Source organism: Lepidochelys kempii, chromosome 27 (assembly GCF_965140265.1).
Source record: "Lepidochelys kempii isolate rLepKem1 chromosome 27, rLepKem1.hap2, whole genome shotgun sequence".
Lineage (NCBI taxonomy): Eukaryota > Metazoa > Chordata > Testudines > Cheloniidae > Lepidochelys > Lepidochelys kempii.
Genome location: NC_133282.1, coordinates 18300717 through 18324119, shown reverse-complemented (window position 1 = coordinate 18324119; position 23403 = coordinate 18300717). Strand labels below are relative to the sequence as shown.

The 23403-nt window shown below is 59.5% G+C and overlaps 2 protein-coding genes across 9 annotated transcripts in view; one reads left to right on the top strand and one right to left on the bottom strand.

The window, feature by feature from the left end:
• The window catches only part of STAT3 (signal transducer and activator of transcription 3), a 34056-nt gene extending 12490 nt beyond the window's left edge, over positions 1 to 21566 (top strand). For 2 of the 8 annotated variants that reach the window (XM_073326232.1, XM_073326233.1), the window contains exons 2-23: positions 4190 to 4336; positions 5372 to 5516; positions 7161 to 7259; positions 7898 to 7993; positions 8106 to 8187; positions 8865 to 8959; positions 9750 to 9901; positions 10872 to 11030; positions 11208 to 11300; positions 12236 to 12295; positions 12653 to 12682; positions 12807 to 12900; positions 12983 to 13030; positions 13458 to 13541; positions 15089 to 15187; positions 15830 to 15965; positions 16356 to 16587; positions 17483 to 17622; positions 18117 to 18332; positions 18586 to 18628; positions 19075 to 19187; positions 19435 to 21566. In XM_073326232.1, the coding sequence (XP_073182333.1) occupies positions 4209 to 4336; positions 5372 to 5516; positions 7161 to 7259; positions 7898 to 7993; positions 8106 to 8187; positions 8865 to 8959; positions 9750 to 9901; positions 10872 to 11030; positions 11208 to 11300; positions 12236 to 12295; positions 12653 to 12682; positions 12807 to 12900; positions 12983 to 13030; positions 13458 to 13541; positions 15089 to 15187; positions 15830 to 15965; positions 16356 to 16587; positions 17483 to 17622; positions 18117 to 18332; positions 18586 to 18628; positions 19075 to 19187; positions 19435 to 19490 (2400 nt within the window). In that variant the 5' untranslated portion in view covers positions 4190 to 4208 and the 3' untranslated portion in view covers positions 19491 to 21566. Of the gene's footprint in view, positions 1 to 4189; positions 4337 to 5371; positions 5517 to 7160; positions 7260 to 7897; positions 7994 to 8105; positions 8188 to 8864; positions 8960 to 9749; positions 9902 to 10871; positions 11031 to 11207; positions 11301 to 12235; positions 12296 to 12652; positions 12683 to 12806; positions 12901 to 12982; positions 13031 to 13457; positions 13542 to 15088; positions 15188 to 15829; positions 15966 to 16355; positions 16588 to 17482; positions 17623 to 18116; positions 18333 to 18585; positions 18633 to 19074; positions 19188 to 19434 lie in introns of those variants that run through there. The other 6 variants (XM_073326235.1, XM_073326234.1, XM_073326236.1 and 3 more) reach the window with 6 other exon arrangements.
• ATP6V0A1 (ATPase H+ transporting V0 subunit a1) overlaps positions 1 to 23403 on the bottom strand; it is a 192822-nt gene that overhangs the window by 110243 nt on the left and 59176 nt on the right. The window lies entirely within an intron of this gene.

Below are 23403 nucleotides of genomic sequence, written 5' to 3'. Positions count from 1 at the left end.
CACCACAGAAATCCCACTAACCTGGCACGTGGCCCTGGAGCTGCCCCTCTGCCCAGGGCAGAGTTCCCTCGTTGGGTCCAAGTCGCGTGGATATTGTGTTGTGTGCCGATCTGTGTCTTCTCAGCCTCTCCATGGTCAACCTTCGCTTGGAGGCTTGAATAGCCAAACTAGCAAGATTTGGACTCCTAACACCAGCGCTGAGGCAGGTGGGGGATTAAATCTTTGCAGGTAGGGGCATGGGGGAGGGTTAGAGCCTGAAACTCTTCAGCACTTGTGAGAGACTGGCTCTCGAGTCGGAGCAGGGTTATTGGTGCTCTGAGCTGTGTGGGCTGCTTGTTTCTTGATTACTCATCTTCGTGCTTGGTGCCCACCTCCGGTTGCAAGAGGAGACGGTGGTGCTCGGCTCACCAGGAGTCGTTCCCCTGGTGTTAACATACATCCTGTAAAAGCCACTGGGCCATGTAATGTCGTGAGGGGCGCTGGTGGATTTGTAAGGGAAGGAGGGGGAGATCTTCCTGAGGACAGCACACACCCACTGCCCCCTCAGCGTGTCTCTTTAATCTCCCAGTGATGTGGGTTTGGCCTGTGGCTCAGGGTTCACTCTTCCTTTGCATAGACCAAGGCTGTGTCCTGGGAGTTCCCAAGCCGGAGCCGCTGGGCACTGTCCTCTGGTGCTGAACATAGAGGGTTGTGTGGGGTGCAAATCTGTGCGGGTCTTGGGCTGCTGCAGCAGAGCCATCCTGACCGCCAGTTGCAGGTAGGAAGCCAAGAGCAGCTTTGCTGAACAGGAGCCCGAGGGGTCCCTGAGGCACGCACCTCACCCAGAAAGGCGAGCAGTCCCATCCTGCTCAGCAAGCACTTTGTCCAGGCCCGAGCCACTGCCTTGAACCGGGGGGGGGGCGGTGTCAAGCACTTTGTCCAGGCCCGAGCCACCGCCTTGAACCGGGGGGGGGTGTGCCAAGCACGTCGTCCGGGCCTGAGCCACCGCCTTGAACCAGGGTGGGCAAGCGCGTCCTTACGGGCTCTGCTGAATCAGGAGCTGAAAGTGAGGCACCTAAAACGGGGATGGGTTTTCCCCAGAGGCGTTGCAGGCCCATGGAAGTCAGTGGCAGGGCCCCTCTAGCCAGCCAAACGCACGTCCTATCCAGGCTCCTAACTGAAAGCTGCGGCCGTCGTGAACTCCCGTGTCTGCCTGCAGCCTCCTGGTCCTCTCCCCGAGGAGCAAGTGTGACTCTCTCTGTTGTCCGGAGTCCCGTTGTGCCGGGTTGGCGTCTGGGCAGCTCCTGTGCCTGGTGGCAGCCGGGACGTGACATTGCCCCTGCGGGCCCTGAGCGGTGCGGGAGCTGCTACTGGTTGGGTTGAAGGGGGAAGGCGCACTGGTAACTGGCTGCTCTTCAGCAGCATTAGTCGCGGGTATGCTGCTTCCTGTGGCTTGCTCATGCTTTAATAAAGAGACCTCTACCGCGGCCGTACCTAGCCGCTCACCAAAGGGAAGATCTTCGGTCCACGCCCACCTCCAGATGAGTAGAAGATGCAAAATAGTCAGGGACCTTGCCAGCTCTAAGGGCGAGCGTGAATTGTGTGGAAGGGGGCTGCCTTCAGGATCCCGGGCCGTGTCGGTGGCTGGGGCTACAACTCAATGATTTTGGTTTTGAAACCAGCTCGTTCTCAAAAGGTGCTTGGCTCTGGTCCAAGGCAGAAGTGTTATTGCACGTAGGAAATGGCTCGCCTGGGAGAATCTGACTTTTGCTTTCTGTGTTGCTGAACTGAAATGGTGTCGATCTCTGGCCAGCCCAGCATGCATGGGTGAAAACGCTCCAGCGGCCCAGAAAACCAGTTGCAAGGGTCTTGCGCTCAGTGGCATCAAACTAACCCTGAGCAAAGGCCTGGGAGCCGCCTCTCTCAGTGCACTTCCCTGCTGTTGGTGGATGGGTGGACAAGTAGGTGCAGTTGTATCCTGGCAGCAGAAAGGGGGCGGGGGGCAGGAGAAGTGGCCTACCAGGATGCTCTAGCCTCTTGTTTGATTTTCCTCATTAACCTTCTAACCACAGGTTTCAGAGTAGCAGCCGTGTTAGTCTGTATCCGCAAAAAGAAAAGGAGGACTTGTGGCACCTTAGAGACTAACCCATTTATTTGAGCATAAACTTTCGTGAGCTACAGCTCACTTCATCAGATGCAACCACAGCACTGCCTGGAGCCAGGCTCTGTGACAGAACGCCAGCCGGGTGCATGTCCGCCCCCAGGGACCACAGAGCGAAGCCTGGGGCTTGTGCCATAGCATCGAGCTCCTGAAAACCAGCGCGTGCGAGGTCCTCGTGTTGCAGGGTGAATTTCACTCCTGCGCAGGGGGCCAGCACGGGCCTGTGCAGGAAAGGGTGAGAGGGGAGCGTGGGCTGACACTGCACCAGGGTGAATTTTAACCTTCAAAGTCTAGCTGCCCTATTATGCTAATGACCGGAGATCTGTTCACTCTGGCAGCTCATTCTAGACCAAGGTTCTTTCCAGTTGCAGATGGACCCTAGGGCAGATGGGTCAGAAGACAGGCCTGAGATTAAGGTTGTCGGATTTATCTTTTATTCCTGAGGCGTCTCTAAATCCCCTAGTCGGAGAACTTGGTCCTACCTCTGTTTTAGTGTGTCCTTCAACCTGTGCTGCTGAGTGTTGCATGGAGCCTTTCCGTGAGATCCTGAGGAAGCCAACAGCCTGTTATCTAGCCCACAGCAGCTAGTCCTGGTGTCCTGGATCCACAGGATCGGAGCTATACCCCAGCTTTTGATCAGAACCAATCAGTGTGCCAGACCCCCAGGGGAGCCCCTCTACCTTCAGGGCGGGCCACACTGGGCTGCAGCCCCCTTGCTTCGCTGTTAGTCTGCCCTGAGAGCAAACGTAATCCTTTCCCCCATCCCTCCCCCCCAACAGCAATGCAAAGTGTAGGGGGAAATTGAGGCATGCTGTCACGGAGTCCCTGGGCGATGCTCTGGAACGCTCCCTATGAAGCCAGGCAGGACTCTGGGGAAGTCTCCTTTCTGGGAGCAGCCTGTCTTCAGGACACACAGCTCACCCAGCTTCTACCTTCCTGGGTCTGACCTCGGAGCGTTCAGCATCCTCTGCCCCTCCGTGCGCTTCCCCCAGCGAGTCCGCTCAGGTAGGGGTCTTGGGGAAGCCAGAGGGTCCTGCACCCCAACTCCGCAGTCAGACGTGACTCTCAGCCAGCCAGTAAAACAGAGGTTTATTAGACGACAGGAACAGGGTCTAACACAGAGCTTGTAGGTGCAGAGAACAGGACCGCTCAGCTGGGTCCATTTTGGGGGCAGTGAGCCAGACAACCACATCTGCCCTTCACTCCATGTCCCAGCCAGCCCCAAACTGAAACTCCCTCCAGCCCCACCTCCTCTGGGCTTTGTCCCTTTCCCGGGTCAGGAGGTCACCTGATTCCTTTGTTCTCCAACCCTTTAGCTCTCACCTTGCAGAGGGAAAGGGCCCAGGCCATCAGTGGCCAGGAAACAGGGTGTCGGCCATTCTCTGTGTCCAGACCCCTGCACACACCTGCCCTCTAGGGCTCTGCAGTGATCATACACTCTTATCCCACCACCTAGGTAATTAAGAATTGCATAGGGGAAACTGAGGCACCCCCACACTATTCAGAGGAAACATTAAGAACAGTCCCACTTCGTCACACATGCACAGGATTCATAGAAACACTTCTGGCAAGTCCCACTTGTCCGGGGGAGGCGCTCAGGGCGGGCCGCTCTGCAGTGTTTAGGGGGAGTTATTTTTGTCTCCTGTAGGCAGAGGGACAATAACAAAGCCAGGAACGCCTCTGAAAATGGGGAAGACCGGGTCCGTTCTTTCTGCTGAATTCAGAAATGGCCCAGGGGATTTCCATCAACCTTAAATAAAACCGAACTTTGGGCGAAGATCAAGCATGGGAGATGCCACCCTTTCAGGCGGCCCACCAGTGGGGCAAGGAGCCTGGCAAAACGGGGGGTGGTGTTTAAAATCTGACCGGGACCCTCCCCACAGGCCTGTGATGACAATCACTAGTCACTCCAGCGTATGGGTCTGACGCTGTGGCAGATGCCCCGCAGGAATTGTTCTCCGGTGAACAAAGACGCGCCCTGAAGCCCGCGGCGGCCCCCTGCAGCTCGGCGGCCCTGCGGCTCTGACGCGGTTCTCCCTGTGTTGCCAGGTGTCCAGAGTCGGACGAGATGGCACAATGGAACCAGCTGCAGCAGCTGGACACGCGCTATCTGGAGCAGCTGCATCAGCTGTATAGCGACAGCTTCCCCATGGAGCTCAGGCAGTTCCTGGCCCCCTGGATCGAAAGCCAGGACTGGTAAGTCCTCGTGTCTGCCCGCCTGCTTCGGGGCATGAGCCAGCCTCCAGCGCGTGGGGGTCAGGCAGGGACTTACCTGGGGTGGGTATCCCGTAACCGCAGCGGCTGGGGGCGGGAAACTGCACTCGGTGGGCACCTGGCCTGGCAATTCCTCTGTCCAAACCTCCTGCGCTTGGGCTGCTGTTGCCAAATGGCGTGGCAGCACTCTGGCCTGCTGTGGCTGTCTGGATGACCCTCTCCCATGCCCGGGGCCAATACCAGGACGAGATGCCACTGAAGTCACGCCTGGGGGGTTTCAGGCTGCCTGGCCCTGGTGCTTAGCCCTTTGCAGAGGGTGAATCTGGCCATTGCTGAGCATCTCTCCTAGAATCGGAGCCGGTGGAGGAATTTGCAAACACAAGCACTTCCCCTCCCCTCTCTCCTATGTCACTGGGTGACCCGGCGCTGCCAAGGTGGTGAACGTTGGTATGTGTCACACCTGCAGGCAGGTAGGGCAGCCCGGGGGCTCGGTGCCGGGGCTGGCTGGAGCACTTTTAATGGTGGATTTGACACATCGCAAGCGGGTCTGGGACTGGGCGCTGGCTCTTGCAGCCTCTCCCCGCGGTGGGAGGTGGAGGGGAGCGATGCAGAGCGCGTACTCGGCTTGCGAAGACTGACTCAGGCCGAGCTGTCGGGCAGCCTAAAAACGTCCCGGTAGAATTTGCATGCACAGCTGCCTGCACGAGTGAGTCGGGCCTATGCGCATGGATGAGCAGGTTTCTGCAGCCACTTGACTCAGGAGTGCAGACGGCGCCTCTTGCTCTCGCTGGGGCTTGCCTAGGGGGCCCTCGTCAGGCAGCTGGTCACACCCCAGCAGGGAGCCTGGGCCTGCTCTCACTGTGCAGGTGGGAGTCGCTCCCATGGAGCCGCCCTGGGCTGAGGCTGGGGTGAGCAGAGTGGGGCCCGCGCTGGTGGCATGGACTGTTCCTACCCCCTGCTCGCACCCGCTTTGCGTGTTTAGTTCAGTCCCGCCTCTGTGCTGTCCCTCCCACGCAGGGCGTACGCCGCCAGCAAGGAGTCCCACGCCACCCTGGTGTTTCATAACCTGCTGGGGGAGATCGATCAGCAGTACAGCCGCTTCCTGCAGGAATCCAACGTCCTCTACCAGCACAACCTGCGCAGGATCAAACAGTTCCTGCAGGTGGGCGCCCCAGGAAGAGCCTCTGGGGTCAGCGGCGCGGGTGGCCGGGTGGGGCGCATGGGGGGGACGCTCTGCCTCCTGTCTCTCGCGCTCAGACGCGGCGGGGTTCTCGACTCAGCCCGGCCAGCTGGTTAAGGGTGCTCCCGTTGCCTCCCTGACCTCGGGACCCACGAAACTTATGGGCTCGACTCGCCCTCCAGCCCTGTCTAGCCGCACAAGCTGCACCACGTCGCCACGTGAGAAACCGCCGCCGGGCCCTTTGCACGGAGCTGTCGCTCCCTTCAGGCAGAGTGTCCCCGGCCGGCATCTCGCTTGGCCGCAGTGGGCAGGTAGCCACTCCAAAGCAGCAGTCCCACCTCGGCATCGCCTTCCCTCGGGGCCCCGGCAGCAGCAGTCTCAGCTCAGCGCCTGTCCCCAGCCAGCCCTGTCTCTGAGTCCGAGCTCAACGTCCCTGCCCAGCCAGCCCCCAGCTTTCCCCCTTTACGCCTCCCTCCAAGCCTTTTGCCAATGTGTCCGGGTAGGACTAACAAAGCCCACAGCAGCTCATTAACCCTTTCCTGGCCCTGTCAAGGCCCCTCGATCGCAGTAGAACTGTCCACATGAGGGGTTGCACCTGGGTAGCTATGCAGGTAACCCTCCTGCCCCCCAGTGACATGGCTCTGCTGGTCCGAGATCTTTGACAGCCCTCGTACTCTGGCCCCTCCGGAGGGCTGATGGGGCTGTGGCGTGGCTGCCGGGGGCCGTGCCCAACACTCTGAATCGGAAACCCAGCGAAGCACGCACTTCCATTGTCCCGCACCCAGCCCTCCTGCCCTAGCCAGAGTTCAAGCAGAGGAGTCACAAGGCAAGTCCTGGCCAAAGGTGGTTGGGAACCTGGTTGGCGTTTCCCCCTTTGCTCCTCAAGCACCAGAGAAGAGGCGGAGGCCACGTGATGTCGCTGATGAGCAGCCCCTGCCTCCCCACTCTGATGGCAGAGAAAGCCGTGTGCGCTCTCGGCTCTGCCTTGTCTGCGACCTGAACAGGGCATTGTCCTCTCCCCTCCAAGGCCAATGCTGAGCTGCAAGGTCGAAATGCCCTTTGGGTAACGACCTCAGCTGCCTGTGAGTGGGTTAAGATTCCTGCCCTACTGGTTTCTCACGACCCCACCACTTAATATCTCTGCTACACTCAGTCTTTGGCAGATTGGAGAACTGATAGTGGGCAGTGATACCTAGTGGTCAGAGCAGAGGACTGGGGACCAGGACGTCTGGGTTATCGTCCCAACTCCGACAATGATTCCCTCTGTGACCAGGTCACTTCCTGGGGAAACTGAGGCACGGAGGGGGCTTGGCAGGTTCTACTAACTACTTGTAAAATGCATTTGTGGGTCGTCTGTGTCCAGGGAGAGACCAGCAGTTCGTGCTGGACTCTGCAAAACTGTGACGAATCCACTCTACATTTTAGGCAGTGTTTTGTGAGGGAGAACCTCAGCCTAGCAGGCCGTGATTCCCTGTTCCTGTTACACCCCTCAGCGGTTCCCTGAACGGCTCTGAAACGCTCGGCCTTTGCCCTAGGCTTGAAAATAACCATCATTGTTGTCACCTGCTCAACGTTGGTTGGATGTTTTTGTTTTTCTCCTGTCCCTCTCTCCAAAAATGCCTACAGAGCAGGTACCTGGAAAAGCCGATGGAAATAGCCCGGATCGTGGCTCGGTGTCTCTGGGAAGAATCTCGCTTGCTCCAGACAGCTGCAACCGCGGCCCAGGTGAGAGCAGGGGGGGCTCCAGCTCTTAGCTGAGGCGGTTCCCTGCCAGACAATTCCCCCCCCCGTTCCTTGATGCAGAACAGGCCTACGTGCCCTTTGGGCGGAAGTGGGGTGTAGGGGGTACCTAAGGCCTGGTGGGATTTGAATGGCCATTCGCAGGATCCGTCAAGAAGGGGGCCATGTTAGCTCCACGTGTGGGAAAAGTGGCGAGTGCAGGACGGCCATTAGTCAGCTTGGGCCGCTGTCGCTTGTTTGCGAGGTAGCGCCCTCTCGGGGCACAGTGCTAATCCTCGCTTGGCTCGGGGGAGCTGCGTCACTGCCCCCTGGTCTGTGCGTCCACCTGTCTTCTCCTTGTCTGCGTTCAGCTTGTCACTCTGGGTATCAGGGTGGGGTGGGGGCATCTACTAAGATCTGGGGCCCCCGGGCTGCAATCCCAGGACTTGACGCTGCTGGTTTGATTCGTGGTGGGGAGGCAAATCTGCTTGTAAAGCCCTGAGCCAAGAGGCCAGAGTGCCCAAGCTGCCCGGCTGATCCAGGAGCTCGCTAGCAGCGCACGCGGCTCCCCTGCGGGCACACGGTATCGCAGCAGGGTCTGCGATCCGGCTCTCGCAAACGCCCATCTCCTTTCCCCTCCGCAGCAAGGCGGGCAGGCGTCGCACCCCACGGCCGCTGTGGTGACAGAGAAGCAGCAAATGCTGGAGCAGCATCTACAGGACGTGCGGAAGCGGGTGCAGGTAGGTCAGCCCAGCTGTCCGGGGACCAGCCCTGGGGATCCCCACCCCATGGCCCTGCTGAGTGCGTTTGAACCTCTGCCCCTGAGATGACCCGCGACCCCTCACCTTGCAGGATCTGGAGCAAAAGATGAAGGTGGTGGAGAATCTCCAGGATGACTTTGATTTCAACTACAAGACGCTGAAAAGCCAAGGAGGTAAAGGGGGAAGTGCCTGTCCAGAGGGGAATGTGCCAGGAGGTGCAATCTGGCGAGGCCTGTCTGAGCCAGCGCTGGGGGCAAGCTTGGCATTCCTCCCAGCGAGGGCAAAGACAGGGCACTGGCCTGCAACTCGGGAGACCCCAGTTCTATTCCTGGCTTGGCCACAGACTCCCTGTGACTCGGGGCAGTCGCTCAGTCTGTGTGCCTCAGCCAGTCCATGGGGGTCGTGCTCTAAGCCTCAGTGTGCGGTGGGGATCCCAGCCCGGCGTGACAGTCACCATCTGGGCTTCAGCCCCCCAGGCAGTGGGGATCCCGGTGCTGACTGTGGGGGGGGAAGGGGGGTGAGGATAAATACGTGAGAGGTTGGGGGTGGTCTGCTACTCCCATGTTGGGGGCTGGATGATGGTGCAGGAACAATTTGTGGGGGGGCTGAGAGCTGTTGAACCAAACTATAAACCCTGTACGTGATGGAAACCAAGCCGGGGGTGCGGTACCCCAGCGCCCCTAGTTCCAGCACCTATAGGGCTGGAGAGATGGAGAGTTAAAACCAAAAGCCCAGCACCTTCTGCTGGACGGGTGACTGAGCAGGGAGCTGGGGGGCACTGGGCGCCCCGTGCTGGGAGAGGGCTGGGGCGTGTGCGCTTGGTGAGTAACTCGCTCTTCTCCCCACCCAGACATGCAGGACCTGAACGGAAACAATCAGTCTGTCACGCGGCAAAAGATGCAGCAGCTGGAGCAGATGCTGACCGCGCTGGACCAGATGCGCAGAGTACAGGGCTCTCCTCCCCCGGCTTCTGTCTGCCCTCTGCTCAGCCTCCCCGTCCCCCCATGCCCTCACATGTCAAAGTCCCTGGGCGGTTCCCTCTCGGGCACCAAACCGGCCTCCTCTTGTCTTAGGCACGAGTAGAAAAGACCAAATGAAAGAGCAGAGGCAGCTCCTGCCTCTGTCAGCAAGTGGCCTCGTGCCGAAGAGCAGCTGAGCTGCGTAGTGGGACGTGCCCGGCCTGTCCGTGTGCACACGTCAGACGTACCATGTGTGATCCGCTGACCCAGTGCAGGCTCTTTCACACCTACCCAGCCCTGACTTCTGCTGATTCTGTTTGAAAGCAAACAGCTGAGTCGATCGCCACCCCCAGGAGTTTGCAGTGACTTCCCTAAATCCACTTCCCAGCTGCTGTGCGTTTGGCGCACCTAGTGTGTGGAGAGCAACCTGGGGCCAGGCCCCCCGGAAGGGCTCTGCTCCCACGTAGGCACCATGACACGTGGCCGGAACGGAGCTTGGCACGTTGGGAGCTGAGCTGGGAAATCTGGCCCCACCTCTGGGCATTGAGCACTCGAACATCTGTTCCTAAATGCAGTGTCGGGATGCTCAGATACCACGGTGAGGGGCTTGGTATAAGCACCGGCTAGAACAGGACATGCCCACAGAGCTGCAGTAGAAGCCACTGGTGCTGGCAGAGCTGCAGGTGCCTTTCAGGGGCTCCTCCCGTCTAAGGGATCTAGAACTTGCAGGGACTGGAGGGATCTGGCGACACCTGACTGTCTTGTTCCCTGGACAGGGGATTGTGAGCGAACTGGCCGGGCTGCTGTCAGCCATGGAGTACGTGCAGAAGACGCTGGCAGACGAGGAGCTGGCTGACTGGAAGAGAAGGCAGCAAATCGCCTGTATCGGGGGGCCTCCCAACATCTGCCTGGATCGCCTGGAAAATTGGTGAGAACCCATGAGCCCCCCGCGGCCTGTTCCCAGCAGAGAGCTGGCTGGGCGCTGCTTAGATCCCGGGCAGAGAATCCTAGAATCAGAGAATCTCAGGGTTGGAAGGGACCTCAGGAGGTCATCTAGTCCCACCCCGTGCTCAAAGCAGGAACAATCCCACACTAAATCATCCCAGCCAGGGCTTTGTCAAGCCTGACCTTAACTCCTAAGGAAGGAGATTCTACCACCTCCCTAGGTAACGCATTCCAATGCTTCACCACCCTCCTAGTGAAAAAGTTTTTCCTAATATCCAACCTAAACCTCCCCCCGCTGCAACGTGAGACCATTACTCCTCCTTCTGTCATCTGCTATCACTGAGAACAGTCTAGATCCATCCTCTTTGGAAGCCCCTTTCAGGTAGTTGAAAGCAGCTATCAAATTCCCCCTCATTCTTCTCCTCCGCAGACTAAACAATCCCAGTTTCCTCAGCCTCTCCTCATGAGTCATGTGTTCCAGCCCCCTAATCATTTTTGTGACCCTCCGCTGGACGCTTTCCAATTTTTCCACATCCTTCTTGTAGTGGGTTAATTCAAACCGCCAGGAACGGATCTCTGTCCCTGGCCCCTCCTCCCGCCTGGCTAAATAGTCCCCAGTGTCTCCCCCGACCAAACGCGCCTCGTGCCAGCCTTCCTGGCTGCCGGAAGAATGAATGGTGGTCGATTGACAAGCCCATCAAACCCTTCGCCCCAGCGGGTGTGACCTTGCAAGGCGGCTGTGACGACTCGGGGCCCTGCCCAGGCCGCTACTGAACAATCTACACCGTTCTCCTTTGCAAACCGCGTGCCTCGGGCGTTCTCCTGCAGCCCGCGGGGAAAGGTGCTGAGCGGGGATCCAGGCCTCTCCCCTCTGCTGGCTGCAGATTGCTGGCGCCCAGGCCAGTAAGAGGCTAATGAGTGAGAGGCGCTAACGTGGCTCCCCCCTCCTCCAGGATCACATCCCTTGCAGAGTCCCAGCTCCAGACGCGGCAGCAGATCAAGAAGCTAGAGGAGCTGCAGCAGAAAGTGTCTTACAAAGGAGACCCGATCGTCCAGCACCGGCCCATGCTGGAGGAGAGGATTGTGGAGCTGTTCAGGAATCTAATGAAAAGGTACCGTGGGTACTTCCCAGGTCACGAGGGCAAATCGCGGCTCCCGCTGACCCTGTGTGTGACTGGAAGCAGCTATCGCAGGGAGGAGGCTGGCAGCACGGGTGTGTCTGGGAGGCGGGTCTCCCCCCCCCCCCCCCCAGGTCCGAGCATGACGCCCCATGTGCTCTCGTCCCACAGTGCCTTCGTGGTGGAGAGGCAGCCCTGCATGCCCATGCACCCGGATCGCCCCCTGGTCATCAAAACTGGCGTGCAGTTCACCACCAAAGTCCGGTTCGTCTTTTGTTTGTGCTGGGGGAGCTGTTGAGGTGGGGAGGCCAAACGCACGGTCGCTGTTAGCGTGCATCTGGAGGGTCCTTTCGCTCCTTCGTTTGGCTGGAGGCCGCCTGTCCTGCCAGGGTGGGGAATCCGGCCCAAATGGCTGCAGGATCAGGCCCCGTGTTGACACAGCGCCAGCCGCTCTGTTCCCGAGACTGCGGGTTCTTGTTTCTCTGGCGGGAGGACGTGGCAAGTGCTCCTGCCTCCGCGGCTGGTGGCGTTTGTGCCTCAACCGATCTCTTGGGGCATGGTGCCTCTGCTCGCCCACATGCCTGGCTCCTGTCGCCATATTCCCATTGCGGCTGGTCTCCCCTGGCCCAGCCTCTCCCACACGACACCTTTCTGCTCCGTCCTGTTGGAACGCTTGGCAACAAGAGCAGCATGACCCCGGGTTTGGAGGCAGGCGCCCCGGTGCGGTGGTGTCGTCCAGCGGCTGGCGTTGGAGCCCCTAGAGTGGGGAGGGACGGGCGTGAGGTCGAGAGCTGGGGGATCCCGAGTGCTGATCCCAGTTCCGCCGTGGTCCTGCCACGTGGCCTGGGACCAGACCCTTCCCCGGTCAGATCCCCAGCTGAGAGCCTGTCCCCTGAGTGCATGGGGGAGCAAGGGGGCAGTGGGTGCTAACAGCCTGATCCTCAGAGCACCCGCAGCTCCCAGCACGCTCGACAGCAGCTGCAAGGGCTGGTGCCCTGGGAATGGGGCTCTAATCTCCTGGAAGCGGAGACCTCCCTGGGCCTTTGCCTGGGAGCCTTTGTGGGAACAGCGCTGCCCCAGTGCTTAAGTGGTACTTAAACCTCCTGCCATCCTCCTGGGATGCTCGGCTCGTGGCCACCGGCGAAGGCTGCTCTGGCGTCCAAACGGCTCGTGCTGAAATGCCTGCTGCCTTCCGACAGGTTACTCGTCAAGTTTCCTGAGCTGAACTACCAGCTGAAGATCAAAGTCTGCATTGACAAGTGAGTATTGCGCTCTGGGCTGTGCTGCACCCGCGGGGCTGGGGAGAAGTCGCTGAACGAAGGGCCAAGCCGCGGCCATGGGCTCTGCCCAGGCCCCAGCCTCTCCTGGGGGAATCTGCCCTTGTGCTGAGATCCAGGAGGAGCGAGGGCTCTGTGGGCGCAGGGAAGGCTTTCATGCTCACTGCATGTGGCTCTCATTCGGGTGCCCTTGGGCTGCTGGGGTCAGGGTGTGCATGAGCCATCCACACGAAGTCAGGGCCCCTTGGGAGCTGCCGCGCCCACCTGGGTGGGGGGTGTAAATGGGACGTGCCCTCCACTCCGGAGCGAACCAACACTCTGCCTCTGTCTCCTCTGCAGGGACTCTGGTGACGTTGCCGCGCTCCGGGGGTAAGTGGAGCCAACGCGTCTCGTCTTCCTCCGTTCCCCGAGGCGCGTGTCGTCCCGCCCCCTGCTCTGTTGCTGGGCTCTGGGGGGTCCTAACCGTCCTTCTCTCCCCCCCCCCCCCCCCCAGGTCCCGGAAGTTTAACATCTTGGGGACAAACACCAAGGTCATGAACATGGAGGAGTCGAACAATGGCAGCCTGTCGGCGGAGTTCAAACACCTGGTAGGGAGCTGGCCCGGGAGCTGGCCTGGGGCCCGGGGCCCAGGAGCTGGCCTGGGCTTTAGCTTGTCCCTTCTCTTTGCAGACACTGCGGGAGCAGAGGTGCGGCAACGGGGGCAGAGCCAACTGCGACGTGAGTGTCTGAGCCTGCGCGTGTGGCCGGAGAGGTGGCCTGGGGGGCCCTGAAGGAGACCCCTCTGGTCCCCAGCCCAGAGGGAGGGAGAGCTCCTGCCAGGCCCTCCTCCTGGGCAGCCCCTCCAGAGCTCACTGGAGTTCTCTCCTTCTCCAGACCGTCTGTAGGGAAGATTTTGTGCACCGCATTCTGCAGGGAGGCAAAGCAACCCCCCAGCGGGCCCCTGCAAAACGGGTCAAGCCTGCATGTACCTGCAGGGCATCTGGGGTGAACAGGCTGCTGCTGACCTCACTGTGCCCAGGCGCCAGCCCACTGGCACCCCATGTGGCTCTGTGACCCAGAGCAGTGCCTGGCCTGTCAGCTGCCTGGCGCCCAGGGGTGGGGGGAAGCTGGCGTCCTCTGAACGCCCTCCCTGTCACCTTCCCAGGCCTCCCTGATAGTCACAGAGGAGCTCCACCTCATCACCTTCGAGACCGAGGTCTATCACCAGGGCCTGAAGATCGACCTGGAGGTGAGTCCTGTGGGAATTGCTGCCAGGCGGAGCTGTGCATCTGTCCCCCTGCTCCCCGGCGGGAGCAGGACGGGGTCGCCCAGCCCAGTGGGGAAGGTGCCGCCGACTTCCCCCTCAGATAAAGGCCTCGCTTCTCCGATGGCTTGTCCAGGCCTGTGGGAGCAAAGGCCCCACCTGCGGGTACACAGAGCATTAGGCAGAGCGCTGTGTCTCACCTCTATTGCTGGCCTTCGCAAGGCTCCCAGGAGGAGATGGACGAAGGGAGGCAGGACGCTGCTGTGGCCTCGGCACTGGGCGGAAGGGGAGGCCAGCTTGAGAAGGGAGAGCACGCTAGAAACAAGGCTGCGCACACATCAGGGACCCCTGGCAGGGGCAGCCAGGCGGGGTGGCTTGCAGCATGTTGCAGGGCCTGGGCCGGGAGATGGGGCCGGGGCAGGTGGGGTGTGTGTCTGGAGGGACCTAAGGAAATAACCATGTCCTATTCAACATATTCATAAGTGATCTGGAAAAAGCAGTAAACAGTGAGGTGGAAAAATTTGCGGATGATAGAAAACTACTCAAGATAGTTAAGACCCAGGCAGACTGCGAAGAGCTACAAAAGGGTCTCTCAAAACTGGGTGCCTGGGCAACAAAATGGCAGATGAAATGTAATGTTGATAAATGCAAAGTAATGCACATTGGAAAACATAATCCCAACTATACATATACAGTGATGGGGTCTGAATTAGCCATTACCACTCAAGAAAGAGATCTTAGAGTCATTGTGGATTGTTCTCTGAAACCATCCACTCAGTGTGCAGCGGCAGTCAAGCGAACAGAAAGCTGGTAATAATTAAGAAAGGGGTAGATAATAGGACAGAAAATATCCTGTTGCCTCTATAAATCCGTGGTACGTCCACATCTTGAATACTGCGTGCAGATGTGGTCGCCCCATCTCAAAAAAGATCTACTGGAACTGGAAAAGGTTCAGAAAAGGGCAACAAAAATGATGAGGGGTCTGGAATAGCTTCCGTGTGAGGAGAGATTAATAAGACTGGGACTCTTCAGCTTGGAAAAGAGACGGCTAAGGGGAGATATGATCGAGGTCTATAAAATCATGACTGGTGTGGAGAAAGTAGTTAAGGAAGTGTTGTTTACTACTTCTCATAACACCAGAACTAGAGGTCACCAAATGAACTTAACAGGCAGCAGGTTTAAAACAAAAGGAAGTATTTTTTCACACAACACTCAGCCAGCCTGTGGAACTCCTTGCCAGAGGATGTTGTGAAGGCCAAGACCATAACAGGGTTCAAAAAAGAACTAGATAAGTTCATGGAGGCTAGGTCCATCAATAGCTATTAGCCAGGATGGGCAGGGATGAGGTCCCTAGCCTCCGTTTGCCAGGGCTGTGAATGGGTGACAGGGGATGAATCCCTGGGCAATTTACCGGTTCTGTTCATTCCCTCTGGGGCACCTGGCATTGACCGCTGTCGGAAGACAGGAGACTGGGCTAGATGGACCCTTGGTCTGACCCAGTAGGGCCATTTGTCTGTGTCTCGTCTCTCTAGACCCACTCCCTGCCTGTTGTGGTCATCTCCAACATCTGCCAGATGCCCAATGCTTGGGCGTCCATCCTGTGGTACAACATGCTGACGAACAACCCCAAGGTACGTGCGCGGCCTGCCCCTGGGTGGGAGAGACTCAGCAGATCCCCCAGAGGAGCTACCCCGAGGGTGTCTGTCTCTGCTCAGTTGAGCTGCCCTGGGCCTTAGCACTCCAGGTCAGACCCGTGTGAAACGCCCTCCGAACGCGAGTCTGTGCACCGCATGTCGGCAGCGCTTTGAGTGGTGGTGCACGGCCGGTCTGCCTGAGCCCGGTCCCTTGTGCAAGGACTGAGTCTGCACTGGTCTGTCGTGTGGTCAGAGGCCGCAGCCTGGGGGCTGGAGCCCCATGAACCCCTCTAATTCGGACTGTGCTATGACCTAGAAGGCCCAGCTAAGATCGGGGGCCCTGGCACTGCACATAGACAGTGAGACAGTCCCTACCTCAGAGAGCTTCCCAGCCACCCAGACGAGGCAGAGAGGAGAAGAGGGGAAACTGAGTCCTGGCAGTTGCTGGCTTGAGGTCACACACCCGGGGGGTAGAGGCACCGCCTACAGGATGCCAGTCCTTCTTCCATGGTACCCTGTCCAAGTGGGGTGGGGAATTTGGGCTGGGCAGCGTCCCCCTTCGGGCTGCCCGCTGCAAGCTGGTGTGTTTCCCAGCCTCCGTCGGCGTCACCCACGGGGCGGTTTCATTTTCTCCCGCAGAACGTGAACTTCTTCACCAAGCCCCCAATCGGCACGTGGGACCAGGTGGCTGAGGTTCTGAGCTGGCAGTTCTCCTCCACCACCAAGCGGGGTCTCAGCATCGAACAGCTGACCACGCTGGCAGAGAAACTCCTAGGTAATCTGCCCTGCCCGCCGGAGAGCCGGGCTGGCTGTGCCCATGGATTCTAAACCCCTTAGGCAGGTGGGTTGTCTTGAGGGGTGTGGGCTCTGCCCTGAGCCCGGGGGAGCCTGCCCAGCGTCCCAGTGGAGGAGAAACTCGGCAGGAGGCCTAGCCCCCGGTGAGCCCTGCCCGGGCGGCTCTCAAGCGGCACGGCAGGGTCCGTGCCAAGTGACGCAGGCCAAAGGCAGAGGCTGAGTTTGTTCCTGGCCTGACTCACTAGCCGGGAGCATGGCGGCAGCAGCCCGTGTGGGGCTCTGCGGTTGGGCTCAGTTCACGGACCCGTGGAAATGCCATTCGTTAAGGAAATCGCTGCAGTGCTAACGACCTGCTCTGTCCCCACCCTAGGGCCAGGCGTCAACTACTCCGGCTGCCAGATCACATGGGCCAAGTTCTGCAAGGTGAGCACTGCCCCGCGGCACGCTCCTGCTCCACGTTCCCCATCCCGAGCCTGCGCTGACCGGGCATCTCTCTCTTCCCTGCAGGAAAACATGGCCGGCAAGGGGTTTTCCTTCTGGGTCTGGCTGGACAACATCATCGACCTCGTGAAGAAATACATCCTGGCGCTGTGGAATGAAGGGTGAGCCGTGGCCCCACCCCTGGGACCCTGGAGCTGACCCAGGGGTTGGAGGGGCTGAGACGGGAGCTATAAGGTGGCTGCGGGGGGGTGTCCATGTCTCCTGTAGCTCAGTGACTCCCAAAGCCTGGGGTGTTCTCCCGAACGACAGCCCCTGTGAGTTCCCCCTGGGCTCGGAATCATGCTGGGTCCCTTTGCAGTTATTGAACTTTGTTTCAGGTGTTGATGCAGATTAGAAATGCGGGGTGCACACTTTACTGGGGGGGGTGCATTAGCCCTGGGAAGAGCTCAGCCAGGGCCGTGGTGCAGTCTTTGAATCAGGCCTGGGGTCTCTTCCTGAAATGTGCCCTAGCTCCGCCGTGAGCTGGATGCTGGAGCCGGGTGGGCTCTCTGGCCTGTGCAGTGCCGGTCAAGCGGGGGGCTCGGTTGTTTCCTTCTGGACTGAGCGCTGGGAAGCTCTGCAGCCAATGTCCGGCCCTCAGGACATGCCAGCCGGCCCGTTAGCCCTGGCAGGGTGGCCCTAGTGTATCAAATTGGCAGCCCATCCCGAGGATGGGCTCCCTCCTTCCCTCCCGGCCGCGGCGTTGGCTGCATGGTGGCAACTAGCAGGAAGAACTGTACGGAAGGGTCAGTAGATCTGTCTCTGCCAACACCCTGGGGCAAAGCAGCCCCTGGAGAAAGTTCCTCTCGCTTCAAATTGTCTGCGTGCCCACTGGGACCGTGCCTCGCAACCGTCCGCAGCAGCGGGGCGAGGGATCCCTTGTGACAATAACGTGCAGCCCCAGCCACGGCTGGCGGTGCTGATCCTGCGGCCGCGGCCGGCTGCGCTGGGAGTGAGGGAGGGAGGCGGCGATACGGCCGATCGCTGCGTGGCTCAGCACTGTCTCCCCTCTGCCAGGTACATCATGGGGTTCATCAGCAAGGAGCGGGAGCGTGCCATCCTGAGCACCAAGCCACCAGGCACCTTCCTGCTGCGGTTCAGCGAGAGCAGCAAGGAGGGGGGCATCACCTTCACCTGGGTGGAGAAGGACATCAGCGGTACGCACCCCGCAGGCAGAGCGCGTGTGTCCGGACAGGGCCGGGCACCAAGCCGGGGGGAGCCGCGTGGTCCCGTTACTGTGGAGCAAGGCGCTTGTGATCTTAGCGTGTCTTTGCCCAGCCCTGCAATCAACTCTGCCACCCGGCAGTCAGCCAGGGTCATGAGGGGCTTGGACCCCGCTCTCCCGAGTCCCCAGCCAGCGCTCTAAACCCTGCCCCTCCTTCCCCACGACAGTCACTATTTGTGACACGTGAGCTGGGTAACTGTAGTAACCAGCCCCAGGATGCTGAGCACCTGGTGCTGCCAGGAACGGGGGGTGTTCGGCCCCTCCCCAGATCCCGGGCTCCCTGCTGCCATGCCCAGAACCTGCCTCTGTTCGGGCGCAGCCACTCCGCGGCGGCTGGCTGGGCTGTCTCTGTTCCTGGTCGTTCTGCGGGGCGGTTCCCAAGTGAGCCAGGGCCGGGCCAGCGTGACCAGCTGCCTCCCCCTCTAGGGAAAACCCAGATCCAGTCCGTGGAGCCGTACACCAAGCAGCAGCTCAACAGCATGTCTTTCGCGGAAATCATCATGGGCTACAAAATCATGGATGCCACCAACATCTTGGTCTCGCCCCTGGTCTACCTGTACCCCGACATCCCCAAGGAGGAAGCCTTTGGCAAATACTGTCGCCCGGAGAGCCAGGAGCACCCTGAAGCTACGGACTCAGGTAGTCGTTGACATTCCGCCCCTGCTGTCCGGCCAGTGGCTGGCGAGAGCTCTGCGGAGAGGGAACGTCGGGGAGATCTGGCAGCCGTGAACGATCAGTGTCACGATGGCAGGGAGCTGCCTCCCGGCCTGGATCGATGCTTCCTGCACTCGTGGGTAGCGAAGCCGGCCCATCTGTGGCTGGCCAGGTATCCCAATAGCGGGGCCGTCCGGGGTGGGACAGATGGCATTCAACTAACCGGCTGTTCTCCCCACAGGCACTGCGCCATACCTGAAGACCAAGTTCATCTGCGTCACCCCGTAAGTGTTCTCCGAGGAGGCTGCTGCCTGGGGGTGTCTGAACACAAGGTTGCCCTGCTCTGTAGGAGCCTCGACTGTGAGAGCGAGACTCTGTTTCGTTCTGTTGCAGCGAGCCCAAGATCCGGCCCTGTTGGGCTGGGAGCTGTGCAGACATGCATGATGACACCCCGTCCCAAGGAGCTCGGAGGCTCGCCGGCTCAGCCCCGCAGAGTGTGGGGGGAAGGGGGTTTTCTCCATTTTGCAGATGGAGAAGTGGGAGCCCAAGGCACAGGGTCACTCAGGAAGTGGGCGCAGAGCTGGGAATTGATCCCAGGGCACCATCCTTCCCCCTCCCACACAGGCTCAGCTCCGTCCGATGCTAGGCAGCCTCGCTGCAGCGGTGATGGACGCGGCTCTCGGCCTCTCATGGCTTCTCTTGTGCTGTCCTCCACCCCTTCCCACTACAGAACGACCTGCAGCAACACCATCGACCTGCCCATGTCCCCGCGCACGCTGGACTCGCTCATGCAGTTTGGCAATAACAGCGAGGGAGCGGAGGCCAACGCAGGAGGCCAGTTTGGTAAGTGGGCAATGCCTGGCCCCCTGGACTTAGAAACCTGGGGCCCTCCGTGCCCCAGGGCATGGGGCCTCTGATCACTTCGAGCTGGCAGGTGACTCAGGATCTGGCACCAGCCCTCTCCAAGAGCCCAGCTCACCTTAGACCCTTCCCAGCCTGGTGGCTCCCCAGCTGGGAGAGGCGTGTTGTGTCCAGCTGGCTCTAGGGGCTCCCCCCCATCTGACTGGCCCCTGTCCCTGTTTCCCTGCAGAGTCTCTGACCTTCGACATGGAGCTGACTCCGGAGTGTGCCGCCTCGCCCATGTGAGGGCCGCGCGCCCGGCTCCGCGTCTCGACAACTCTCGCTTCCCGGCTCCAAGTTATTCCCTCGTCCTGCTAGGTCATGTGTTCGCTCCGTGCCCCAGAGCCTCCCTGGGCTGCTCTCTGGGGAGAGACGTTGACCTGGGGGGTCCCGATCAGTTCACGGCCGTCTAACTGGAGCACCCAGTCGGCGCTCAGAGGTGGTGTCGGGGGGCTGGGGGGAGGGAACCTTTTTTCTATTTCCTTCCATAACAAACGTTTTCTGCTCGATCAAGTGCCTGTTAGCATCTGATTGCCGCCTCCATCCGTGCGAAGCGCTTTCCAGACCTCCTGCAGCGCTGCCAGACCCTTTCCCAGCTCATCCCTGCGCTAACCTCCAGATCCCCACCAGGATTCGGTGAACAGGCCGCTGCTTTGCGGCAGCTGGAAAAGGAGCCTTGGAACCCAGCAGCCCTAACCCCCAAAGCTTTAGCCAGTCAGCACAGGGGTGAGGAGCGCGGAGACCGCGCCGGGCTGACCTGCCTCGGGCACCAGATGCCATTGAACGAAGAGGGCTGTGAAGCGACTCCCCGACAGGCAGGTTATTCCGATGGTTCTGCCTCCGGCCTCCAGGAAAGGCCGGAGGCTGGGCTGGGCGGGCCTTCAGCCCCGGTGCTGGGGTAACAAGTGGCCCAGCCGATCTGTCTCCAACGTGGGGAACGGCTGTCCTGGCCCCTGAGCTGGAGTCAGATGTCCATGGCGCAGTTCAACTCCCTGCCTGTCTGCCGGGGCTCAGGCTAGATCCAGCATGGGCGACGAGCAAGCCAGGTGCCCGCCTCCCCCAGGCAAGCCCCCTGGAAATTGGCCAGCAGGGACACTTGGCTTGTCCTGTGTGCTGGGGCTGCAGCGGGGGGAATCTCCAGCGAGCAAGCCAGTAGTTCTCTCCCTGTCAGACCAGATCCACGCACTGTCTGCTGTCCCGATGCTCCCTGATCCCACGCAGCTGGGTCCTTCCTCCAGGTGGTCACTGTCGTGACAGTGGGGTGCCCTCAGTTACCAATCCGCTCTCTGGTGTAACCCGACTGGGGCCCCCCATCCCCGCCCTGGCTGCTGGGCTCCTCAGGGCACTGAATCAAACGCAGTGTCCCTGGTGCTCTCCCTCCAGAGTTTAAACCCTACAGACCTCTGGGGCCGGCTGGCACCAGTTCTTGCCGCTCTGTGGCCCGCCAGCCGCATTGGACTGGGAGCGGAAACACTGAGTGGCAGGCACTAGACAAACCTGGAGGTCTTTGCCCTTCATTTCAGTCGGAGGTCGGTTTTTCAGTGATAAGCTAGCAGGCTGGATGGCCTAGGAGGGTCAGCAGCCACCTCCCAACCAGCTGTGCGGGGTGAGGGCAGCAGGAGGAAAGTAACGACTCTCCTAGCGTCTGCCGGAAATGTGCCAAACGGCCAGCAAAGTGTTGTGGGTCAGAGAAGGTGGATCTCCTCTGTGGAGACTGGGTCACCCTGCAGACAGTCGGCGACTGTATGAAGCCATTACACACAGACAGTTCTGTGCTGTGCTTAACCAAGCACCATGCTTTGAATTTCTCAGGCTTAATGGATCCCAGTATAAAATCAGCGTGGGCGAGGGGAGCGGGGGTGCAGAGCCAGAGCCGTCTGCATGTTACAGTGTGGTCTAAACCCAGGCTTATCAACACTGGTGGGTGTTTCCTTTTCTTCCCCCAGAAGCCTGGAGAAGCCCTGGGCCGGGGTGGCAGCAAGCGCCTGCGCTGAGCTGCTGCTCCAGGCCCTTCGCATGGGGCTAGTGCTCTGCACTAGTGTGCTGCGTGGGCCCACGTTCACCGACCTGGCCCTCTGGTGCAGACCTAGGTGCTCAGATGAGGTGAACACTGTTTGCCGACCCAGGTTTATTTCTTAACACAATAGCCGCCTCCTTCCACCACCACCTCCCTGCCTGCCTCTCTGCTTCTCCGTCATCCGGCCACCTCCGGCCTGTACATCTCCTCGTGACGCTCAATACTGTAAAGATTTTATTTTTTGTATATTTTATTGCTGTATTTACAGGCTTTAACTTTCTCCTAAATAAAGGTGCTAAAGCGACTGTGTGCTCCAGCTGGATTAATCTCTAAGCAGTCACTGAGACTCAGTCGGGTTAAATGCAAAAACCAGGGACAATGAGAGAGGCCAGACTGGGTCAGACCAATGGTCCGTCTAGCCTAGTGTCCTGTCGGCTAGCAAAGCCCCGAGCCAGGTGCGTCTAAGGGAATGACCAGAACAGGTTAATTTATCAAGTGATCCTTCCCGTCAGCCAGTCCCAGCTTCTGGCAAACAGGCATAGGGGTCACCCAGAGCATGGGGTTGTGTCCCTGACCGTCTTGGCTAATGGCCATTCGTGGACCTGTTCTCCACAAACGTATCTAGTTGTGGCCTTCACAACATCCCCTGGCAGAGGTCCCTCGGTGACTGCATTGCCTGAGGTACTTGCTTTTGTCTGTTTTAAACCTGCTGCCCTTAATTTCATTGCGTGAGCCCTGGTTCTTGGGGTAGGTGACAGGGTAAATAGCACTTTCTCCACACCAGTCATCATTCTAGAGACTTCGCTCGTCTTCCCCCGGAGCTCTCTTTTCCAAGCTGACTAGTCTCTTTTCAATCTCTCCTCAGATAGAAGCTGTTCCATCCCCTTAATCATTTTTGTTGCCCTCCTCTGTACCTTTTAAATTTCTAATGTATCTTTTTTTGAGATGGGGTGACCAGACCTGCCCGCAGTAGTCAAGGTGTGGGCGTACCCCGGATTTATATAGTGGCATTATGATATTCTGTCTTACTGATCCCTTTCTTCATGGTTCCTGACAGCTGCTGCACATTGAGTGGGTGTTTTCAGAGAACTCTCCACAACGACCCTAAGAGCTGTGAACAGTAATGGCTAATTTAGATCCCATGATCTTGTATGTAGAGCTGGGATTGGTCTTCCAATGTGCGTTACGCTGCATTTATCTGCAAGGCAGCCCCCACGACCCAGGGTTAGATCATCTCTGCTTTATAGCAAGGTGGGGGAGCTGTATGGTAAACACCACGACAAATAGGAAAGGAGTTCCTGTTCTTTTTGTGGATAGAGACTAACACAGCTGCTACCCTGCAAGACAAATGATGCCTCTGTCCTGCCCCCTGTGGCTGCTTCTCCACCTATAGAAGTAGCAGAACTGTCCCCTGCAGCCGAAGCTGCGGTTCCTGGACAGGCCTGGCTCCTTGAATAACGAAAGAGGAGTAGAGACTGCTGCCTGGCAGCTCTGCCTGGCAGCCAGCAAAACCTGTGTATTCCCAGCCTGCCCCTGGCTGTTCCTAGGGAGCCAGAGACCAGCCTGAGCTGCTGCAGGTCCCACCCGTTCCTCTTGTACCTTCTGCGGGTGCCACGCTTGGCAGGCAGGGTGCTCTGCCAGCCATGAACAGCCCGGGCAGGGACCCAGCCCCAGCCTCTGGCACTGAACTTTGTGGTTGGAGCCCCAGGCTGGGCAGGGCCAGAACCCCGCTGTCCCGTGACTAGCCCCTCCAGCTCAGAAGCTGTGCAAGGTTATTGAAATGCCAGCATAGGAGCCACAGGGCCTGGAAGTCAAGCCTGCAGGGCTAGTTCCCCTTCCCCAAGGAAAAGGGGGGTGCCCGGGGTTGTGCACAAGCTCTTCAGATCGGCTTTTGTTGCCCTGGGCCTGTCCCCTTCTGCGGGCACTACTGGCCTCGCTGCCAGCTCCCTGCCCACTGCAGAGCAGCCCCTGGGCCAGAGAGCATTTGGCTTCTACATTCAGGGCTCGAGCCGAGCAGGCGCCTTGCCCAGCCCTGCCATGGCTGCGTGTTTCATCTCCATGGTCCACCAGGGAACCTCTCCTGCTTTCCTGGGCCAGGGCCACAGCCTGGCTGCGGGCGCAGCAGCTCACCTCCTGCCCCAG